We start from the raw sequence: 22,958 nt of genomic DNA on the forward strand, positions 1-22,958 counted from the left end.
ATTATAGCTAATTAATACCAGAATAATGCTCAAGGTAGTCGTCGTATCATGTCTCGTATTTTCAAAGGTTTAACTGATGCTCGAGTCATATATTGAGCAGCATCTGCAGCACTGTGGGAAATGGACGGAGGCGAATTCCGTGCTTATTATGAATGACGTATTGTTCCATCGTTCGGACCAAATTAAACAGTTGTGTTCTGATGTTGGAGTCTGATGCTGGAGTCAAAGTTACTATCCTTAGTGAAGTAGAACAATAATCCAGTCATCACTTTAAAACGTCATTAGGCGACACATGCTTCGAAACGTCCGTCCCGCTCTTAGGGTAAGTCGACACGTTTCCAGCATCATCGATATTCGCCGGTCCTTGAGTCGTATTCACATCTTGGGAGGAGCCAAAACAGACTTGGCCATCGCCACTGGAGTGTGTTACTGTCGCGTCGGACGCGTCCATTGCATCTGTCCCATCGGCTGCGTCCACTGCATCAGTTAGGTTGGCTGCGTCCACTGCATCAGTCACGTCCATAACATCAAAAAAATCCATTAAATCCCCTACTGCCCCAGCAAGGTTGCCAATACCGGGTGCAACAAGGGCAATTGCTGCATGGCGCGCGATAGAGCGGGCAACAAAGTCACCAATATCTTCGGGCATGTCAAAACTTGGCGAGTGGAAAGAGTTGGAAAGCCTTTGTCTATGACTGTTGAGAATGTAAGAATATTATCGCGAAAGCCATGGAGCATAGACGTAAGTTTTTATACATTGTTTCTAATTTAGAGGATTTCATCTCAGTGTATATTCAACCTCCACCTCACGTCATGACTTATGTCGAAAGCCAGGGTAACATGTAACTCATACTTCACGCCTCGACCCAGAAAAAGGATAGATGGCCTGATCAGATGCCCAAGGCCTGTTACAGGCTCCAAAATTCAACCCATAGCATACTGTGGGTTCTAGAACCCGCTCCAAAACTCAACCCATAGCATACTGTGGGTTCTAGAACCCGCTCCAAAACTCAACCCATAGCATACTGTGGGTTCTAGAACCCGCTTCAAAGTATAATTCATCCGTGGGTTAGTTGACGTGGTCCCCGATGAAGCCTACTAGCCTGGATTGGTCGTGGTCGCGGCGTAACTGTAACTACGAAAGTGGCTTGGAGTGTGGGCATTTTCGTCCGGGAAAGTGTGATCCACGTCCTCCTAGACTGCCCCGCGCTGAGGCACCTGCGCAGAGAACTTCGGGAGAGGGTCGTCGACGTACTCAACAATATATCAACCCTCCTGGGAGGAGGAGGACCTAGAGGAGGCGATACTGCTCCGCGAGCCAAAACGGTAGAGGCTATCTTGGACTTTGCAGAAGCGTCACAACGGTTCTAAAGTCGCGCGCCATGAGGGTAGCAATGCAAAATAACGGCCACGAGGCCACGGCAGGCCCCAACGAGGCTCTAGGTTCGTTTAAGAAGTGACACAATACAGATGTACGTACATTGATGTATAGTTGTTCTATGCTGCATATCGTTCGCAAGGGGTCAGCGTAAATGAATACATGCATACATACATACTGTAGCAAAGACAGCTGCACTTTTTTGGGGAATCATCGAAATTGTTTGACTTGGTGTACGTATTGATACTGCTTCTGTCCAAATTCATCTCTCATACACATCGAATCCTATTCAAGGAACTAAGGCGACCGGATGTTCTGGACTGAGCTGAAATATGAGGCTAGGATATGCAGTTCAGTTAGAAGAAACAGATGGACCAGGGGTAATGATCATATGTTCTTCCTTCCTCCAATCCCATCTCCTGAATCCCTCTGCATATATCATCCTCACTAGTTACCATGCTGAGCGTATTTGCTTCTCATCCGGATGCGCTCCCCGTATCTGTACGATAAGAAAGGATATGGCGCGAATAGCACGGTCAAGCAACCCAGCAACATACAAGCCCAACCAACACTAAGATTATAGAACATTTGCATTGCGAATAGAGGGAAGCCGCCGCCAAAAGTCAATCGTAAAAAGTCGTTTCCGGCAAGAACCGAGGCTGCATACATCGGATACCCCTGTGTCTCATAGCAGAAAATACCATTGAAAATAAGATATCCCCTAAATATAAACAGCATACAAGTTATAATAGATACAATCCAATGGATGCTAGCAAAGTTCCCAGTCCATCCAAACTAGAAAAGGGATATTGAGAGATAGATCGCCTCAAGACATGCTGGAGGGAGGTGTTCCTCCGGGGAAAGGTAGCTGTCTGGGTTAATATGTCTGGATTGCCAGCGGTATTTCCAATAGGAATAGACTGGAAGGGCAATAAATACTGCCCCTATCATGATACTAAGGAATACCAGGCCGGTTTCTCCTAGATTAAACCCATGTTTTTCTTCAAAGACAATTAGAAAGGCTTCGAACCAGATATACAGAGTTCCGTAGATAAGGGCGATGTAAAGGTTATCAGAAGGATAATAGGTTCGAGGAAGCAAAGCGCAAATGGACGGACCAGCGCCTCAAAGAGAACATCCTATTTTAATCTGCCAGTTATCACATAGTAGCAAAAGGGGGTTTCCACGCAGGCTTACCCTGGGAGCCACCCGAGCAATCTCGATCTCAGCCTCGGACGCATGTCTCTGATCGCTTTTGATGCGGCGAATACGCCGTGCTCGACGACTGAGAATGTTGGGGGTAAACGTCTCGGGTAGAAAGAAGAAGATAAATACAAGAGCAAAGCCGGATATCTAAAGCAGCTCCCAGATAGTCCACGTCCACCCCTTGACGGAGGCGGCAAACTCTTCCACGAGAGGGCTCAGTACGGGAGCGGCAATGGCGAAACTTGCCCATATCGCAATTATATAATCGCGGATTGTGGGGTCCCACATATCCCTAATCGAGACTCCCCCTGTCGCGAGGACGGGCGAGCCCATGAAGCCGGTTATAAATCGAAATGCTAGAAGCATGCCAATGTTCTTCGCGTAGATAACACCGAATTGAAAGAAAACAAAGACTACTAGTGTTGCAACATATACCGGACTTCATCCCACTGCGGGGAGCTCTGATATTCATGCCCAGACCATGGGCCCTGATGATATTCACTTAGTATCGGCTAAGGTCGATGCTGAATCATTTTGGAAGCAACGCAGCTTACCCAGTTCGTATCCGAGCACAAATAGTGTTAAACCAAGAATTCAAACCTCTTTACTCACACCAAACTGCTGAGCCACACCCGGGATTCCGGGTGTGTAGATAGCGGATCCAATATAGATAAAGAATGTAAGAAGGCAGATAAGTAAGGTGACTAAGACCTTTTTGCGGATACTCCAATTCTGCGGATTCTAACAATATCAGCAAAATACCCGATGCTGTCGGCCAGAAAACGGGTCCAAGCATTCTTAATGGTGTCCTACCTCACTATCACCGGCGTCACTCCAGCCGATTACCTCGGATGATCCATCCTGTGTCCCACGCCATGGACCTGCCAAAACACTTTTCAGAGGGGGCCTTCGTCGCCGCCGGCGAGAGGCTTGCGACACGACCGTGTACAAGGCATGCAGCTCGTAAAACTCTTCGCTATCAGGCGTCATGGATTCTTCCTGAGAGGCCTCGGGCCTTCCTAGGTAATTCCGCCAAGTAACATCATGAATTTCTTCCGGGTACAGTAAAAGTCTGTAGCCGCTGAAGAAACGAACTAACTTGCCGAATGCTGAGTCGCGGATTGTCTCCATTAAGTACATTTATCCTCGAGGCTACTGTGCCAAAGTGATCAAACCAGCGAGTGAGGCTTTGGGGTTAGTTAAATGCAGCTATTTAAAATCCCGGGGAAGTTATTCTTCCAAGTAGAGTAAAGACGTCATGTTATTATGAATATCTATCAAGGAATAAATGGTGGCGCCACGCGGTCCATATCTCGCTGCTGAAAGTTTCCTCCTATAAAACCAATGTCACGTGTGGCCAAAAAACCACAAACAATATCTGATTTTTACTGAGACAGGGTGATCACTTATGAGGTAAAATCGGAGTTCTCTCCGGTGCAACGGTGTAACTGAGAACACACGGTGTTTTGTGATCTATGGCAAGAGAATTCTGTTACACTAAAGGTGAGCCGGTCCTTTCATCCTGGTCTTTCTTTGCCCTAAACAGCACAGTAAAACAAATTTTCCGTTCTCACAATACGTCGGGTCCTTTGGTGTTCCCTGTGAGATTGGTATGTTAATTGGTCTAGACGGATCGGCTGGTGTTCTTTTCTCGATAGATAGTACAGATGACATCAAGACTTCCATATACCATCCGTCTCTGGTGCTCTGCGCACAACTTGAAAATATAGTTTCGCGGCCTGCGGTTGATCGCCTTTTAAGACTAGTTCATCCCAATGTCAGTGGTGTGACGATTTCCGTCCATTGTCAGGTGACAATGCAGGTATTATCTTTACTGGACCTCAACATTAGCAAGCAAGAAGAAACTCTCCAAGCTTCTCTCCACACACAGATGAGTAGAGCTCACCAAGCCTGCCACCATCCGCTTCCGCGTAACGTGTTGGCCCGATCACAATATAATAATATATTTCTAGCGACTATAGGCTTTATATGTCAGCAAAAAAGGCATGTGACGGAATCCCTCGCTGGCAGCTCTCCAGTATGCAAGGCTGCATGCCATCACATACCAAGCGACGGAATGAATAAAGCGGAAGTCTCATTCTGCACAGGATGGTCACACACTGGTGGCTTGCATCGGCAAGCTTCCCTGTCGTTGCGGTATTTCTCCTAACGCTCCCAGGTTAGAGGTTAATCTGACCGACGTGCCATCCAGGGAGTACTATGTTCAATGGCCATAATGTTCAATATTTGCGCTGTGTCCCAGGGATGGAAAAAGATAATAGAACCCGACGGAAGCGTAAACATTTTAGCTCAGCCAGCTTGGTACGTTCAGCACTCTTTATTCTGCTTCTGATCAGATTAATAATTTAGCGTATGCAAAATTGCCTTCAGTTCTTGGCACCTTTTTGTGTTGTTGCGCGCACACATTTCCTGTGTATTGGTCTATATAAAGTAGTATTAATAGATTTAAAAGACTTATAACTCAACCATTTTTTAATCAATTTATAATAAAGACATAGTTCTAGAATTATTAAATAAAATACTTTAATATTATGTTATATTTAATAAAAAATATCTTAATTCCATAGTACCAATAGTATAAATAGTTATTTAGAGGCTTAAAAGTTAATATATATATATATACTTTAGTAGATTAAGAAAGTTTTTAATATATATATACTTTCTAATACTAGATAATAGTATATATTTAAAAGATCTAATTATCTTATTATATATTGGTTGAGTTATAAGTCTTTAAAATCTATAAATACTACTTTATATGGATTAATACATAGGAAATGTGTGCGCGCAACAAAACAAAAAGGTGCAAAGAACTGAAGGCAATTTTGCATACGCTAAATCAAACCACCCAGGACTGTCGCGCTCAAGGCCGTGTCGTTGGCATTGGCTGTCGTTGGTTACTTCGTGCTTCTACTAACGATGCGATCCAAACATAATCCAGTTAAAGAATTTATCGTATCAATACTGTGCTGGTGTGTTTTAGCAGTAATACTACTTAGTATTATTAGTGTTGTAGCTTAGAAATATACAATTATAAACTCTCAGCAAACGCTTTAGTATACGCAAAATTACTTCTATAGGATATTTGCCGCGGGCTACTACGTACTGATTGCTGTGTTTTTGGCAATCTATATAGGCAGTGTACACTCGGTGTATCTAAATCGTGAGAAAAGACGAACTATCGAATGTACGAGCATCATCCTGCAAGTGGCCGCTTTCTTTGTCTTTCTGCTCGGTGGCGCTGCCGTCTACGCGACTATTAAAGTTTGGCTGTTTATAGATGCGTTATATTGGGCCGACTACACTCTTCTAATAATAGGCATCGGAAATCTCGCCCCGAAGACGCACCTTAGACGAAGCTTGTTATTTCCTTATGCATCTGCAGGCATCATGAATACGGGTCTAGTCATTAGCTCGATGCGTTATTCACAGAGGACTTACGATAACTAAACATCAGATTCAAGATCGAGGAAGTACACAGCGGTATCCAGGGACACTAGGCAAGCCGCGGATGTGCTGGCAACATTCGCAGTGACAAAGAAAAGCAACCACTACAAATGCCAGCTGATCCTCAGTATCCAAACAAGGCTGATCTCTTGAAGCTCCAACGTATGAAGCGTGATTTCTATAGAAGACATCGATGGATGACTTTGGTCTCGTCCGGGTTAGCACTGTTCTTCCTCTGGTTAGTTAGTGCTGCTATTTTCCGCCGCTCAGAGAGAAGCCAGCAGTGGATTTATTTTCAGGCGCTCTATTTTATATACACGTCTCTGGCAACTATTGATTATAGAGATCTTTACCCCACTAGCAATTTTGGTAAGGTATTTTTCGTGTTCTGGTCGCTTCTGGCTGTCCCTGTATTGACTAATGTTGTTGCTGCCATGGGTCAATTGGGCTTTGAGAAACTGACCTATTTGTTGCGCTATCTTTGGAGATTCCATGTTTCTAGACTAGCCAGGATGAACACTGACGCTCACCGCGAAAGAGAGAAATAGAAATCAGTCCCCGGCCCAGGTATAGCCACCGACAGGAATAGTCGTGCCTCAGAACCCACGAACTCTATGCAACCATCCACCGGTGTGCAAAGCAGTTCAACATATGAAAAGAAGGAGTCTGGTAAATTGCTCGTCCAGACTGCTCAGCGCTCCCTTACTCTCTGCGAGGAAATTCACAAGCTCATATTAACACTGCAAAGTTCGTCTACTACCCAGCTAGATCTGAACAGTGAGTGGGATAGGGTCCTTCCACTGCTCCATCCTGAAGGCGATGGGTGTGGCTTGTCAGAAACCACTTCTCTTGCCACACTCTATGGTCATACCAGATCCTTAGACACGGACAGATCGACCACAGACGTGAACAAGGAAATCCTGTGGATGCTCAAGTTCTTGACGGAAACGGCCTGCTTGCATTTAAGGGAGGGGGTGGCGAGAGAGCACTGTGTAAGGTCAAACACACTGTCCTAGTCAGGCGAATATGGGTTCGTGGAGGAGCACGCTACAGATATACAGAAGACCTTTGATTATGAATATCCTCTAGGCCATTTAGAGCGGCAAACCGGAGTAAAGTGTTGCTCTATATAGTACTGTGGATAGCTACCAATGACTGGCAGCGTCTACTATACGATATTCTATTTACTGTTCTCCTAACTGGTATGTGGTTTATATACTTCTTCAGCGCTATGAATCAAAAGAAGATACCTGCATTAGTAAGTCGATATCCTTCTCTCCATGTTATCAGAGTTTGGCTATATAGAAATAGATAATATAGCACTCCTCTTTGGACCATTCAAAGTTTGCTGTCCCTCGCAACCATCTTCTCAATGTCAAAGAACGGGTAGTAATACTTAAATATTGAGGATTTGAGAGTGTACCTATGGTTGGACGTGAATTCCAGATATAATCTGTTTCACGGCCAGCTCGACCTTCTTGAAGTTGACAGTTACCTGGTTCATGAAGTACCAGCTCAGATTCTAATAAAGCAATTAGATTGGTCGATGGGAACACTTGCTGGAATTTTAAGAACAGGAAAAATATAAGATGGAATATGACGTGCGCTCATACATTGCCGAATAGCGGCGCTTACTTTGTTCACAAGATCCGCAGTAAACGTAACTCCCTGCTTCATGTTGAGGAACAATACAACCTTTTCGTCGTTATCGGAGGGTCTCCGTTGGCCCACACAGAGCGAGCCTTCCACCTCGTGGGCAAAGTCGCCCTCAATAACTTGGTAGATCTCCAAGGAGCCAAATCGTACACCGGACGGATTGAGTACGCATGACGCACATGGTATTGATTTTACTCCTGCTTGTACCTTAGTTTCGACATAATGTTCTCTTCTTTATACGCAGCATCTAACAACCAGAAATATCTCTTTTTGCCAAGTAGTGTACAACGGTTGTCCCTAGAATACCAAGTGTACCGGATCTCATCTTTCACCGATGCCACGCCTTCTATCTCCACCTCTACCACGTCTCCAGCTTTCAGAAACTCCTTGGTAAAGAATCCTACGCCAGCTGGGGTACCATCCATGATTACTGTTCCTTTGCGAAGTGTCATACCCCGTGAGAGGTGGCTAATAATCTGCCGAACACTCCAGGTCATATCGTTTGTACTGGTCTGTTGTTTAACCTCCCCATTGACCGGGGCCACCAGACGGAGATCCTTGGGGTCTTGTATTTCACTGGTCGTAACAATGGTATATGGAATAGGACCAAACTGATAAAAGGATTTAGAATGGCCAAATTGCATCCTGGACGCTTCGGGGAGCTGGAAGCTCCGTGCGGACAGGTCATTTCCGGCCGTGTAGCCCAGGACATAGTCCAGTGCGACCTCTTCGGAAATATTTTTTGCATCTCGTCCCATAACTACGGTCACCTCGCCCTCATAGTCCAGCATTTCACGCGCGTTGGGGTGAATGTCATGGTGTCAAAGGGGCCAGCTAGTGCATCAGCTGGCTTGGCGAATATAGGAGGGTATTTCGGACATTCAGCTATTATTTTCTGTCAACAAGTCATGCACGACTGCTAGAGATTTCCCGAGTATATACCTCTGCTTCATTTACGTGACTCTGATAATTCAGGCCCACTATTAATATGATTGGTGTACGTTCTATATGGCATAGGAGCTGTCGGAGCGATACTTGTCAGAACAAGAGACAGGATTGCCAATGGGTGCGAACCCCACCTTCTCAACTTGGCTGATATCTTCAGTGGGCTGTAGCTTAGTGAAAGGATTACTAGTCAATCTTCTAACATTGTATGTGCCCCCGGTTGACGCTGAGTAGATCGTCGAAGGAGACGCCGTCTCCAATGGCAAAACAGACCAATCGGTTGAAGGCCATTTCGAATTTGTGAGGGGATTGTATGACGGTATAGTTAATAATTTGAAAAGTGCAATCAAATGTGAGCACTGGACTTTGATGTTTCCTGAGAAAGCAAACTGGGTGTCAGTACGCGGCGTAGAATTTATACCCTAAATCAGGAGGTACAAGCCGACAAGATAGGTCCCACCACACCGCCATGTTGAAGATGTGGGGCCTTTTCCTGACTGCCTACTAGGAGTACGGAATAGATAAAGTTCCAAGTCACGTCTACTGTTCAGTTCATATTGTTTTAACGCAACAGTTCACATGACCGTTTCGCTCTCTTGGGTTTCTCATATTGGCAACCCGGCACTATCCTCATCCTCTCTATGGCAATCACAGAATTATCCATAAATCCTAACCACGGGGCCTCAGTCCCCGATACGAGTTCCTCTCAGGAGCAAATATCTCCAGCTACATGGCTTCAATCCAGGGGCGTCAAGGTCGAAGACCGCGTTCGGTTGGCCAGGCTCTCTCATATGTGTTATCAGCATCCAGACTCGGATGCATTAGTCAATTTTATGCCGGATTTGTCACCTCAAACTTCTATGTTGAATGCAAACTAACCTTTCTAGATTTTGGAATGGTGATAGCAAGAAGAACGGAGAATGAAATCTGGTTCCGAGGCTATGGAATCGACCAATATGTCTACTATGCAACGAAAGGACCAAAGAGGTTTTTGGGAGGAGCATTCGGAGTCGACTCGAAAGACAAATTTGAGATGTAAGACAATTCATTGCCAGGATCCCGGAAGATAATACTAATTTCATGTGATTCCTTCCCTCATAGGGCTGCCAAAATACCCAGAGCATTTCTAGCTCAAGACTTATCTGGAGCCCGGGGAGAAGGTCGGATGGTGCCTCTGCAGCTCCTATAGAGAAGTTGAAACTCAACTACCCGAACGAGAAGCAGAGGCTCCGTCAGTTTAATCGTTTTAATCCGGGCCCCGCTGCGGTACATAAAGTCAGTCGACGTCTATTTTCTGTTTGAAATGGTCTTCTTTCCTTGCTGATAGTTCCTGCTACTGTTGGTTGGGCCACTTTGGCTATTCCACGCAACGCATCGAGGAGCTCCTGTCATTCTACACCTCCTATTTTAACATAGTTCCAACCGACTTGCTTTACATGGAACGTGACGGCCACAGAATTTGCATGACGACATTTATGCACCTTGACTTAGGCAAAGCTATTTAGTCAATGATTGCCGGAGCGGCACCTTTTCTTGCCTGTCCCCGCCAGTAGTAGATAATGCCCGCATATTGATTACGCACCAGTAAAACGTACCTTACACTTACGAAACCATTGACTCCTAGTACGGTGGCCCACAATGTCAACAATTCAATACCTGGCAGCCATTTGTGATACCTGAATATATACGCGAAAACCTTAGTATTAGCTATCTGCACGATATTCCGGGGGTTGCTGCTGAACGTGGGTGCATATAACCCTGCATGCTTACCAATCGACGTTGACAGAGTATTCAATATCTAACAGCTCAAGCGTATGTGGATCTAATACTGAGCTAATTAGGAGATCTATATCTGGAATAAAGACATGAAATTCTGGTTGTCAGACATCTGTGGAAGTAGTGGTATTGGTATATTTTTGTCATAAACACCAGAGTTAACAACGCACTTCCGAAGTTGGACCCCGCATCCGAAATTCGCTGCTACGCGATAGACAGTCCCAGATACGCCCCATTATGCGGAGACCGGGACACTAGACCAGACATTGCGATAGGTTTAACTACGCTCATAAGATAGACACCGACAGACCGTCTAAGCCGTTTAGTGGTGCCACTCTGAAAATCATGATTAAGTGGCGTATTCCCAATAACTTAAAAATGCTCTAAGTCTCGCATCACGTTGTGGTGCCAGAGTCAAGCCAGGTCCAGACCCTCACAGAGTAACGGAATCTCTTGTTCGTCTCTGGGACTCCCGATGACAGGTCAGTCACGTTGAATGAACCGTGTCTAGCAGCATCCTACCGGGCCTATCCGTGATTATGACACTACCAGGGGTTAGGAGATGGTTATGTTTAAGCTCACAGAGCCCGTTATGAGTGGTGTGCTTGTCCGGCCAATGTGGATGTGGCCAAAGTCCCCGGCCAATATCGCTCGCGTCGAGACACGACGCAGAAGCACCTGGAGCCGAAGACAGGGTCAATTTGACAACCGTTGAAGGACAATTTCCGGGAGATATTACGTAGTCGCTCAGCTTTGATAGTATGTCCGGTTGCATCAAGCAACCCGCTCGAGCCCGTCTACCCGATTTGGGCCTTTCTTCTGATGAACGCCACCGGCGACCTGATCCGTATAGAAGCAGGCAATGGTATGGTCGATAGACTTTCCTCACACTACCAGCTTGTAAATGCTTGACGATTATGTCAAATGCATGATATTGCTTATGCGAGCGGTCCACAGTTTTCCATTATGTGGGTGCAATCTTTCCTTGGATTTGCTGTGGCAAGACCCTGTTTGTTCTCATTAAACTCTTGCCTGAATGGAGAATTAATATCCCCTTATTAGATGTTCTGTCCCTTCAATCTGCATTTTTCTGTCTCTTAAGGCCGATTCAAGGGACTGTTGAAGTGGGCGGAAATTTGAAATCAAGCAGGATATCTTACCTGGCCACAACAGACATGTTAGTCACTTACAGAAAGAGGGTAAGCAATATTGACCGAGCTGATGAATTGTAAAATTACTACATATATGGAAAGATTCAAAGAAAGGCGTTATTGCTTTTCGATGGGTTTTATACACGCCTTCGCACTCCATACTACAATCAAAAATAGAATTATATCCACTGTCTCCACGAACTTCCTGGTCTCTGTACTCATAATGACACGCCAGGAATAGTACTGCGCTGTGACGCTAAGGGTCCTAGGACTATTCGAAGCCATAAAAATCAAAGCTCTTGCCTTCCAGGCAGATTCAGCGGTTGTTGTTTATGGGTGATCCGGATCATCCGTGCAAGGGATGGTAAAACTGAGTGTGGCTAGTATGGTGTAGGCTTAACGTATCATAATTTTAGGAACATACATACGAGGTGATCCTTCGAAGCATACACTCTTGAATGTGACGCCTATCCATACTTCGACTGATCACCTTGGGACAATGAGAAAGAAGTAGGATCTTCGTCCGTGTAATGATCACCAGTATTGCCCCTGGGGTTGAAACTTGATTCCATTTTCAACTCAACAATTCTCAATCCAGAGCCAAACTATGTTGTCAATCCCCGCTTGAGCCTGTTCTCGTTTGCCTGGTAAGGCTCATTTGCTTCTTCACGGGCCATGTCGTTTATCCAGCTTCCGTTAGGTTGAATTTTCTCGCCCTTTGATAGCTTCGAGGCCAAGTATAGCCATGATAAGATGTTACCCACCGTACTTACTTCATCGCTCACGCTCTTAGCCGCGTGGCTGCTCATACGGTCAAACAACTCTCGATCTGTCCAGAGCTCAAACAAATGTTCCGCTACCGCATCGGTGTCACCAACGTCCACCAGGTAGCCATTTTTTCCATGTTGAATCTGCAGTGGAATCCCACCAGCTCGTGTCGCAATTACTGGTTTCCCTAGGTGGAGTGCCTCTGAGACCTTGACGTCGAATCCCTCACGAGTAGAGAGCTGGAGGGCAATCTTTGTTCTGGACAGGAGGGTATGAAGCATCTGGTCATTAGGGCCAATTCGCATGACACAGATGAGTCACTGAATGCTGCTCAATAAAGTCTAAGGTGTTATCCCAGACTAATGAACCGTCTGGGTCATCCACTGATCCGTGTCCACAGATGAAAAGTTTGGGTGGCCTCAAGTCTGGACGGGAATCCACAAGTAGCCGGTGGAATGCCCCGTATGAGATTAGGACATCTTGGATCCCTTTCGAAGGATCAAACCGAGCAACCTGGACGATATATTCCTCTAGCCAAAGCAACATATCACTGGTCCCTAGGCCCGGGAAGAGGCGAGAACAAGGCATCAGGGCTACTGGCCATCTGGGAATGCAATGTTTGTCATATACTGCTCTCGGCACTGGGAGTTGAAGACCCGTCCATAGCAACTGGCCGTTCAGTCTGTCATTGGTTTGTTCAATCCATCCAGCCAGTCTGTTGATGCAGGGAGATATCCCAGCTTTTCTTGAGGGACATCCTTTGGAACAAATGCACACACGGGGTGACTAATCAACAGACCTGCCTGCTTGATCGCCTCCCACAACAACCCCCATGCCTCAGCCTGGGGAGTCCCGGGAGTGTCAGTCAGATCGCTTCTGATCTGTATATAACTACGAAAGATGACTGGCCGATCCGGAGTCTGTTGCTTGATCAGGGGAATCAAGTACGGCAGCTGCGGGTCATCAATGATGACCACATCTGCGCCCCCCTCCCATGGCGGAACCAAAGGCCCATTCTTCTGGAACCAGGAGGGAGGAGGCGGGCCGTACCTTATAAGCCAGGGGTAGACTTGTGGGCCAAACCTATCGAGCAATGCAGAGACCTGAGTTCCTGCTGTGCCAAGCCAATATCGTTTTGCGTTTTCAAGCACCCAACCAGAAACGACATCTCTGTCCTCCTTGGTGAATGGCATCCCAGGAGCGACCACACCTTGCAGGATATTGTGGTTGTTCTTGGTGAGGCGGAAGATCCCATGTCTTGGTTTCGGAACATACGTGCCACAATGAATGAGCGACAAGGAACGAGAGGTTTGCTATTGAGATCGAGGGTAAAGGTCTTACCACCTAATATCAACTCCAATGACTTTCGCTAACCTAACCATTGCATGGTGCATGAGCGCGACACCACCGCCTTGCGGAGTCGCACTGAAGAATGCTATTTTCACTCTGCGCTGTTTCAGATCACTAGCATACTTATTAACGGCCATCCACGTTGGGAGTCCGACGGTTTTCTCATAATCGGCAAGCCTGGTGAGTTTCACATGGAATGCGGCATCAACCACGACAAGGCCTCGCAGCCCTATCTCGGGTATAGGAGCCTTGCTGGGACCGAAAAACCTGGCTGATAATGAGGTCCTCGATCACGGGGAAGGGAGGAAAGGGAAGCCGTACCTAATGTATTTTCTTGCGATTGACTCAGCCCGTTCATCCAATGACTTATACGAGATTTCTTGCTCGTACAAGCCCCAACTCACATGCTCCTCCGCTTTGCGAAGTACGATGGGGATGATATCGAGCTCAAGCCACAGCTGGGAACAGAGCTCGGGACATTTCTCAGCGAATTCCGCCTGCATCGCCAAGCCGATCAACTTCTCGCAGTGCTTTTCCTGGTACTCTCTCAACTTGGCCAGGATGAAACTTGAAAATTTCGACCCACCCTGGTACCGATTGCCCGAGCGGAAGTCATACTGTGCAAAGTCGAGTAAATATGAGCTGTCGCAAACGGCAATAGCAAAGGACGCTCTAGAAGAAAATATATAAAAATGAGTTGCAATATTAGTATAAATAGCCTGCGCCGTGAGTAAGTGGACTAATTCTTGGTTTACAATAGAATAATATATATTAAATAGTAGTCCTTACCAGCTAGATATATTTATCTATAGACTAAGCCTATCTAGATTATATATTAAAATTTATTTCTTAGATTTTATTATTACTATATACTCGAGATAAAAGAAATAATCTAAAGATACTCCATTATATTATATTTCTATTCTATTAAATAAAGTAGAAGCTATTATTAAAAAGATATAAAATACTCTTTTCTAAGTATAACTATACAACAAATATAATTAAGTTAGATTATCTTCTATTCTAACACATCATGCATAATAGTGGTATAATTAAACTATATTTAATTAATATTATTTATTATTAGACAGAACCCAGTCTAAAGTATATCTCCCTGCTATTAGATATATATTATACAGCTCTTTTTTTATATATTTACAGGTGTCTAATCTTTTAAAAAAATATAGTATAGATATAGTTTACAGTACAAGATTTTTTTAAGCTATAGTATTATTGATCTATATTTCTAGATCTATAGAAATATATATTAAATAATTCTAGAATACTAGTATAATTTTGATCATTCTGGAATAAATATATTCTATACTTCTAGTTTATTTTTTTACTACTATCTTTATAGTTGGACGGACTGCTACTAATTCTACTTATTCTTTTATACTTTTGGAGTTTTTAAGATCATAAATTATAGACAGAAGTAAAAATTAATATAGTCTATATAGTAATCTTAATAGCATTTCTCTATATTATAACACATAATCTTTATTGCTAACAGCTATAGCCGCCATACAACCAATAGCTGATGCTCTTTTAGCTAATAAGGCTATTTTTGTACAGTTACAATTGTGAAAAACACGCCTAGATTTAATTACTATATTATTGGGTAAGAGTATTTAAGCTCTCTAGTTTCAAATCTTTGAGGTAAATAATCTAATTATAATATTAAGTGGTTTTAATCTTCCAGATATAGCTACTTAGATCTAAACTTAATTAAATAGAATCTTACGAGACTGTTTACCCGTGTCTAGATTTCTAATTATCCCCTATCTGCTAGTGTATCTAGAGAGAAGCCTCTAGCTCTGGCTTTAGAGAAAAAGAGAGCAGCTCTTGTATATCTCAATATTGTTATTTATACAATAGGATTCCGTGGGGATATTTAATCATTTATTATAATTAGAAAGTTATTAAAAATATACGGCTATTATATAAAACTAGTAATCCACCTAGCCTTTAGAGACAGGATTAAGAAGAATAGACTATAGTTCTTTATTATTAAAGATAATTCGCACGAATTAATAATATATATAGTAAAAAATATAGGGCTATTATCTAAATTTAAGTCTTCTCAAAGTAGAGCTATTCGACGCTATTAACGCAATAGAGATAATATTATCAGCGGCTACTGGCATTTATATATTAAGACTGGAGGTGAAACTTAGGGATACTAAATCTATTATATTCTAGATAGAATATTATTATTATTAATTTAAGCATTCCTCTAACCCACTTATTAGTATTTAACAATATAGTACTAAACCAACTATTATAAAATTTATATTTTATTCTATTATAGATCTACTTATTTAGTAAGATCTAGAAAATATAATCAACTAATTTCGCAGAAAAACATTAGATCTAGATATTTTAAATACTTTATAAATTTTAACTCTTATACCCCATCTACATATTCTATATTGCTATTTATAGTAAGAAATTTGCTATCCATAAACAAAGTTAAAACTAAGAAAAATATTCAAATCTTTTTCTCTACTTTTGAAACCAAGGGATTGGTCTAGTAATATTAATATTTATAGATTTATTTTTCTCTTTTTAGCAAGTAATAATATATCTTTAGAAGATCTGCTTATATTTCTACGCGCGGGCTTACCACCAGTATATATAGGATTTAGGTCTATTATTATAGAAGATCCATAAAGATTAAGTTTTATTATATTTAAAGTTATGTAGAAAATGGGTTAGTGTATTAGGACTATAGCCGCTAGCTTAAAACTAGAATTTCCAATTATTATTATACTATTTTTTAGCGACCAGTTATTTTAGGGATCTATAGTTGCTTAGTATAGAATTAGTCCATCTTTAATTTTTTATAGAGAGCTTATAGTGGATAGACTTATAGATACTATTCTCGTAGCTCTAGAGCGATCTTCACACAAAAGGGTCTACGAGATTAGTAGATTATAAAGTAAGAATTATAAATAAGTATAGTAATCTCTAGTTTCCACTATTACTTATAGAATACACGAATAAGGTGTGCTTTATATCTATTTTAAGTAGTAGTATAGTAGCTGAAGGATAGTAAGGTTTCTTTAAGTGTCTTTATAATAGCTATATTAGTAGAGACTGGGCTTATTAAAGTACAGTATCTTAAGCTATATATAAAATATATATTCTTGTATTTTTATCGTTGAATTTACTAAATTATATAGATATTGCTCTAAAAAATATAATACTACTAAAGACTTTAGAACCCTACTTATTATACTAGTATAGATAGTACTAGATAATTTAGCCAAATTTATAATAGATATCGGCGATATCTCTTTAGAGATTCTTACCATAATTTCGGGCCAATGCTATTGTAAATATTTTAGTAAAAAAATCTTAATATTAAGACAGAGATAATCGCAAGAGCTATATATAGAAAGAGACTATAATCCATTATTTTAAAGCTCTTAAATAAGGTTTTAAACTTAAATTATTTATTAAAAATCTACCTAAACTAACTCTAATATATTATATTCTTGGGTCTATACCCCCAGCTAGTGGGGAATATAATCTATATAAAATACTAGTTTCTAAAGAGAATATAGAGTACGGCAAAGCCTCGCGGGATAAAGAGCTATTTATAGAGATTGCTAATAAAAATATCTAGTTTTAAATCTAATAAATTAATAGAGATTTAACTAATATAATAGGTATATTAACGCAAGATAGAATATTAAGTTTACAGTAGACGGCTATCAGGGCTTTAAAAGACATATATATATCTGGTTTAAAAACTATAGTATCGAAAACAATTACTTTGATATCTTTATTTTTACTACAAATCCTAGCCACAGTAGTATAGAGTGTAACGGCGGGTTGCCTCAGGCAACTAGATCCCGCGCAGGCGAGCCGCCTGCGGGCCGTTGGCTTACGTAACACACAAATATATTTATGTTAGAATCGCGCAGAGGATTCCGATCCTCAAGCGATTCGTTCTGTTATAGAAAATAGGAGAACTGCCATACAATCCTAAACAGCCTTGAGCTTCCTAGTATTGCCTTCCTGAAGCCCGTTGGCCGACCGCGCTCCGCAGGCCTACCGCCTATAGATAGTAGTACGCCGGCAGAGCGCTTACATAGAGCCTATATAGAATTTTAGAGTTAAAGAGAGGATACGCGAGAGGGATGCGGGTAACATTTACATCTATTTTTTTAGTAAAATAAAGTATTATATACTTTACGGCGCCGTATATTATATTAAAGTAGACAATGTGCTCGCGGGTTGTATAGTCGAGGTTATATAAAATAGTATTAATACTACTGGTCCTGTTAAAGATTAAGGCTATATTTTCTAGTGGAGTATTAATAAAATCAATAATAGCTTTACGTAATTTAAGAAGATATCTACTGTAGTTATAGCGGATAAATATATTTAGAGATGTTTTAACAAGGTTTTGCTTTTCAAATAAATATTTGCAGACATATTTAGAGATAGCGCTAAAGAAGTCTGGTATAGATTAGCTATAATTATATTTATAGTTATTAAAAATAGAGATTACCGTGGTTTATATTTACCTATAAATTATTAAAGAGAAAGTGCTCTTTTATAGACTTACTAAATTATATTTTTATTATATTTTCTATAGCCATATCTTAGAAGTATATAGAGTATATCTCCGGGGTTTAGCTACTAGAAAATCTATTAGATAGACTACTTATAAATTACTATATATAAATTCAATTCTATATAGTCCACTCGCTATTATAGTTATAATTAATCGCCTACAGCTCTCTAGATTTTAGTAAGCAAATAAAGCATTCTCTTATAAATCTACTAAGCTATATTTATTAATATATTAAAGCTTCATCTCTAGACACATATATAAATATTTAAAGTTATATTATAAAATCTCTACAATACTATAACTAAAGTATCACCCACTATTTCCACGGTGGAAAAGAATATAATATAAAATCTAAGAGCTTAATTAACTATCGACAAGTAGTATATAATAGTAAGAACTATAGGTTACAAAAGTATAATATTATACGCACGGCCACCGGGAAATTAATCTATATATCTATTAATACTGCAAGCTCTAAATATACAGGAATTTATTCCCTCTCAGCACTATCTTAGAAGGAAAATGAAATACAAACTGTATACTCCTGCAGGGGGTAAAATCGATCACGCTGTCATTGAATAAGCCTGTTTCCTTCTTGATGATCCTTTCCTGTCCTATAGAGAGTCTCACTCCAAAAATGTATAGCGTGTGGTAGTTGCATCCTGCCCTTTGTTTCCACCTAATATACCACGCGTAATGATTTACGGACTCGAGCTAGCTACGGATGGACCATAGAACCGCATTGCTGGTTGGAGTGACGACGTCGGGTGCGTATGTAGTAGTCGAAGCATAATAGTGTGTTTTCTCATTGCCCCGCTTCGACTAGGGCCCTAAGATGGGTTGGCTTGTAGGGCGACTTTATATCCCTAAGCTAGGACTCAAGTCGGTGACGGAGTCAACTCACAGTTATATCCTTGGTGCATATCTACCTGTTGTAGCTTGGAGAATTGGCTGTATTTTGGAACGTCCATTGTTGGATAACATTGAAAATTTATATTTTTGTTTCAAACAATGTGTGGGATATCGGCATACTTGGGTATCCAAAGGCCAAATTGCCCTCGCTTGCAGAAGAGTGCTGCAGCCCTAACAACGGGGCTTAACACGAGTTTGGACATTACCAAACATAGGGGCCCTGATGCGCGGGGGGTGTGAATGAGTCCGGACGCCAAGGTTGGTGCGTACCTACTCTCAATATCTTTACTGTCTCCAGACTATTGAGTCGTCGTAATATGTTAATAATATCTAGGCTTCGGCCATGTCCGTCTCTCAATCGTCGACCTCAGCCCCGGAAATCAACCTTTTATCGACACCAAAGACAAGACTGTTACCACCACCACCACCACCACCACCACTACTAATATGGTATCCCCGTCCAAAGGGAGCGGGAACATCATCGACATCGGCACTAGCACCGCTCATGATACCGTAGAAAGCCAAGAGAAGCAGGTGCTCCAACAGAGACTGCTGAAGCAGCAGGACGGTAAGCGCTGGCTGCCAACGGCACTCATATGGGAAGACGAAAGCGCCCATCGCCTTTGGTGGGAGGCCAACACGCTCGATGAATTCTATTCGATCCGGGATGAGGTCAACCTGCTCAAGCGCTGGGAGCAGGAGATTGCGCGGCAGGTGCTGGATCACAGCGTTCTGATTGACTTAGGTTACGGGTAAGTGAATACTGTTGTTCACTACGCGAGAGGCCTTCTGGTATCAACCGTCCCATGGATGTCACCAAAGTCGTACCGTTGCTCAATGAGCTCGAGCGAAATGGGAAGCACGTTCATTACTACACCCTCGACATTTCCCGGAAAGCCCTCGAAAATGTTCTCGCGAAGCTGCCTACGTCGTACAAAGTCGTCAAATACACAGAGCTGTGGGGAACCTTCGACAACCTCCGGGCCTGGCGCGGCAATATCCAAAAACCAAAATGGTTCCTGACCCTTGGATCCATCTTCGGTAACGATGAATTTCAGATCGCCATCAACGAGCTCAAGAAATTGGTATCGATTATGCGACTACCAGGACCGCATGCTACTCGGTCTTGACGCCTGCGACGACGACGAAAGGGTCTGACGCTCATACAACGACGTAAATGATTGCTGGCATCGGATGATTCGGAATGGCCTTGCACTTTCCAACAAGGTGCTGGGCCATGAATGGTACCGACCTGAGGACTGGGAAGTCATTGGTGTGTGTCATCGGCGGTCGCCTACTTTGACTCATCGGTGCGTTGCTCGTGCTATCAGAGTGGTTCATTGTGAACCGTTAGGTCGCCACTTCGCTCCTGGGGAGGAGATTGTCACGAATGGGTGGTATAAGTATAGTCCGAATGAGATGCAGAAGCAGTTCGGTGGGGTTGGCTTTCCAATATTAGGCAATGGAAGTTGCCCTCTGGGCTGGTTTGTAAGTGATTGCCTTTTCTTACCCGATGTCAATGTTGGGCTGAGTATGTTAAGAGCGTTTGGCTGACGGCTTTCTTTGAAGATGATTACCTCTTGGCCCTGGCTTGACTTCATTCTGTTGACTGTGGAAATGGGATCGTGATTCGAGTGCATGGGAAGATATGGAATAGCTATTAGCTGATATGAAAGACATTATTTCGCAATTATGAACTTTTCGCTAGAGGCCGGCTTTCTCCACCATGTTTCCGTGTCAATGCTGAGACTGTATGAAGCAAACTTGCTCTTCTTCCTCAGTCGTCCGCCGTACATTCTCGGTAAAGGCGCAATGGCACAGAAGACGGTCGCGACGACTGCCAGGACAGATACTCGCACATTTGGACCTCAGGCGTCGAACATCCGTCCCGTAAATAATGGGAATGGGGCTGCAATGGCATAACCAACTAACTTTTGTTCGGAGGTAACACCCTAATGTTGACCCTCATGCGGTATTCGCAAGTGCAAGAGATCCCCTGGGTCACGCATTACGCTTGGTGGCGAGGAATTCTTCGCCTGGCTAGTATCCATTGTTACGTCCATTCCAGCACTGAAAGTATGTTCAGATCCTGTTACGCTTTTATGCTAGATCAGGCCAACTTGCTGCTATAATTCATAGTCATTTGGATTATATCAGTTTCTTTCCTTACTATCAGTTCACCAGGCATCATTACATGTACGCATACATCGCATACATCATATTTAAGTTGCCACACCTAAGAACATTATAGCAGCGGTGTTTTGTCAGATGTAATACGTCTAGTGTCGTTTATATTTAGCAACCTTTCGCATAGTCGTAAAACCCTAATGTCCGTTCACCGGCTTCTTACGATCGTGTATAGAACTCCAAGTCGACTCCCATTCAGCGGTTGATGCCTTGAGAATTAGGAAGCAGTGAGGGGTTAAATGAGATTAATAATGCTGGGAAGAGTCTTTATCCACCTTTACCGACATTCCATCCCACCTTCATTTAGCGCATCTCAGGAACTCACACAGACCAACCCTTCATATCAAGATCTCCCTAGACCAGTATTTGATCTCTCAATAGTACTGGGCTCCTTACGATCCCAAACCGAGTAATCCAGTATGGTTCTCGTAGCCCTTATCACAGGTGGGAGTAAGTACCGCCTTGAGATGCCCAGGAAAATCGCCTACCGAAAATAACAGTTCACAGCCAGTGGCATGGGCCTCGACGTCGCCCAGGAACTCGACAAGACAGGTCTCTGGAAAGTCCACATCATAGGCAGCAATGCAAATCGTGGCGAAGAGGCCGCCGCCTCGCTGAGGAATACTATATTTCACCAAGTCGATGTGACCAAGTACGAACAGCAGGGCGCTGCGTTTGATAAGATCTTCAATGAGGAAAGGCGACTAGACTTCGTCCTTGCGAACGCCGGTATCGCTGAGGACACCACGATGTTTTTCGCCAGGCATCCTACTGGGATCCCACCACCACCTGATATGACTGGTCTGACGGATATTAACTTCACCGGGGCAATTTATACCAGTTACCTTGCCATGCATTATTTTCGCCGATCGCCCGAGAAGACGAAGGGAAATCGTCACTTGATTATTATGTCAAGTATCGGCGGGTTATATCCGTGCGCGCATACCCCGGTATACTCGGCGACGAAGCGTACGTATGTAAGACCTTCATAAAGAAACGAAGCTTATACTTGTTAGATGGATTGGTTGGATTCACACGCTCCGTGGGAAAGCGGTTGTTAGACGAAGGTGTTAAAGTCAACACGGTTTGCCCAGGGGTCGTCCTCACACCTCTGATGACCACGGAGTTGCAGGCCTTTTTCCCGGAGAAGATCGTGATGAAAATGAGTGATGTGACCAATGTAGTATTGAAGCTGATCTCTGGGACTGAAGTGACTGATTCCAACGGGACATCTGTGCCGAGTGATCAGCTCCATTCGCGAGCGATCTTGATTTCAGGGAAGCAATATCATTATGTCGAAATGCCGGAATATTTTGACGAAAAGACGCAGCTTACGCATCAACACATGATGGGATGAAATGACTGGCTTACTTTTCATCGATGATCACAGTAATGGAACTTTTATAGAAACTTTAAAGGCTCGAATTGTTTTTTATTTTTTGGTGTGCAATTAGGGTTACATCGACCATTCAATTACATATCCGTTGATGACGACATGACTCTGTGTCCCTGAAAGGCTAGAAAGCATGCCACATTCTATGACCGAATCCATGTATTGATCCTAAGACATATC

At 42.9% G+C, this 22,958-nt stretch overlaps 8 protein-coding genes across 8 annotated transcripts; 4 read left to right on the plus strand and 4 right to left on the minus strand.

Annotated features, from left to right (window-relative positions):
• Positions 1-265: 265 nt before the first annotated feature.
• On the minus strand, positions 266-649 carry F9C07_12145 (uncharacterized protein; the record flags this gene model as incomplete). Its single annotated transcript, XM_041287725.1, has 1 exon — positions 266-649. The coding sequence occupies one exon, from the start codon at positions 647-649 to the stop codon at positions 266-268; it is 384 nt and encodes a 127-aa protein (XP_041151767.1).
• A 1,176-nt stretch (positions 650-1,825) lies between these two features.
• F9C07_2205573 (major facilitator superfamily domain-containing protein) lies at positions 1,826-3,715 on the minus strand (the record flags this gene model as incomplete). The annotated part of the gene is made up of 7 exons (XM_071509608.1): positions 1,826-2,147; positions 2,175-2,400; positions 2,493-2,517; positions 2,576-2,731; positions 2,771-3,000; positions 3,035-3,085; positions 3,403-3,715. The coding sequence occupies 7 exons, from the start codon at positions 3,713-3,715 to the stop codon at positions 1,826-1,828; spliced, it is 1,323 nt and encodes a 440-aa protein (XP_071367158.1).
• Positions 3,716-3,875: 160 nt separating this feature from the next.
• On the plus strand, positions 3,876-7,068 carry F9C07_2224029 (TOK2 potassium channel; the record flags this gene model as incomplete). Its single annotated transcript, XM_071509748.1, has 8 exons — positions 3,876-4,479; positions 4,558-4,741; positions 4,797-4,906; positions 5,458-5,617; positions 5,663-6,010; positions 6,106-6,371; positions 6,396-6,546; positions 6,601-7,068. Exons 2-8 carry the CDS (start codon positions 4,694-4,696, stop codon positions 7,066-7,068), a joined length of 1,551 nt encoding a protein of 516 aa, XP_071367159.1. The 5' UTR covers positions 3,876-4,479; positions 4,558-4,693.
• An 831-nt stretch (positions 7,069-7,899) lies between these two features.
• Positions 7,900-8,944, minus strand: F9C07_12148 (fumarylacetoacetate hydrolase family protein; the record flags this gene model as incomplete). The annotated part of the gene is given in 4 exon segments (XM_071507782.1): positions 7,900-8,478; positions 8,651-8,712; positions 8,841-8,908; positions 8,928-8,944. 4 exon segments carry the CDS (start codon positions 8,942-8,944, stop codon positions 7,900-7,902), a joined length of 726 nt encoding a protein of 241 aa, XP_071367160.1.
• A 244-nt stretch (positions 8,945-9,188) lies between these two features.
• F9C07_1910880 (uncharacterized protein) lies at positions 9,189-9,998 on the plus strand. Its single transcript, XM_071508474.1, has 2 exons — positions 9,189-9,688; positions 9,755-9,998. The coding sequence occupies exons 1-2, from the start codon at positions 9,384-9,386 to the stop codon at positions 9,840-9,842; spliced, it is 393 nt and encodes a 130-aa protein (XP_071367161.1). The 5' UTR covers positions 9,189-9,383; the 3' UTR covers positions 9,843-9,998.
• Positions 9,999-11,973: 1,975 nt separating this feature from the next.
• Positions 11,974-15,600, minus strand: F9C07_2224030 (uncharacterized protein; the record flags this gene model as incomplete). The annotated part of the gene is made up of 9 exons (XM_071509749.1): positions 11,974-12,629; positions 12,670-12,898; positions 12,946-13,017; positions 13,126-13,367; positions 13,452-13,605; positions 13,693-13,965; positions 14,020-14,368; positions 15,210-15,235; positions 15,572-15,600. 9 exons carry the CDS (start codon positions 15,598-15,600, stop codon positions 12,186-12,188), a joined length of 1,818 nt encoding a protein of 605 aa, XP_071367162.1. The 3' UTR covers positions 11,974-12,185.
• Positions 15,601-19,321: 3,721 nt separating this feature from the next.
• Positions 19,322-21,015, plus strand: F9C07_2286874 (uncharacterized protein). Its single transcript, XM_071510862.1, has 6 exons — positions 19,322-19,460; positions 19,533-19,950; positions 19,983-20,283; positions 20,426-20,471; positions 20,553-20,686; positions 20,768-21,015. The coding sequence occupies exons 1-6, from the start codon at positions 19,439-19,441 to the stop codon at positions 20,825-20,827; spliced, it is 981 nt and encodes a 326-aa protein (XP_071367163.1). The 5' UTR covers positions 19,322-19,438; the 3' UTR covers positions 20,828-21,015.
• A 789-nt stretch (positions 21,016-21,804) lies between these two features.
• On the plus strand, positions 21,805-22,742 carry F9C07_12151 (putative short-chain dehydrogenase; the record flags this gene model as incomplete). Its single annotated transcript, XM_041295705.1, has 3 exons — positions 21,805-21,835; positions 21,893-22,354; positions 22,402-22,742. The coding sequence occupies 3 exons, from the start codon at positions 21,805-21,807 to the stop codon at positions 22,740-22,742; spliced, it is 834 nt and encodes a 277-aa protein (XP_041151762.1).
• Positions 22,743-22,958: the final 216 nt, after the last annotated feature.

Source organism: Aspergillus flavus, chromosome 8 (assembly GCF_009017415.1).
Source record: "Aspergillus flavus chromosome 8, complete sequence".
In the NCBI taxonomy this organism is placed as follows: Eukaryota; Fungi; Ascomycota; class Eurotiomycetes; order Eurotiales; family Aspergillaceae; genus Aspergillus; species Aspergillus flavus.

What these genes read in the sequence shown, in the direction of transcription:
- F9C07_1910880 (XM_071508474.1), top strand. Translation starts at nt 9,384, where the DNA reads ATGGCTTCAATCCAGGGGCGTCAAGGTCGAAGACCGCGTTCGGTTGGC. An exon ending in TCGAAAGACAAATTTGAGAT is followed by an intron (nt 9,689 to 9,754) that starts GTAAGACAATTC and finishes CTTCCCTCATAG; the next exon opens with GGCTGCCAAAATACCCAGAG.
- F9C07_2286874 (XM_071510862.1), top strand. Translation starts at nt 19,439, where the DNA reads ATGAGTCCGGACGCCAAGGTTG. An exon ending in TCAACGAGCTCAAGAAATTG is followed by an intron (nt 20,284 to 20,425) that starts GTATCGATTATG and finishes CTTTCCAACAAG; the next exon opens with GTGCTGGGCCATGAATGGTA. An exon ending in TGAGGACTGGGAAGTCATTG is followed by an intron (nt 20,472 to 20,552) that starts GTGTGTGTCATC and finishes GTGAACCGTTAG; the next exon opens with GTCGCCACTTCGCTCCTGGG.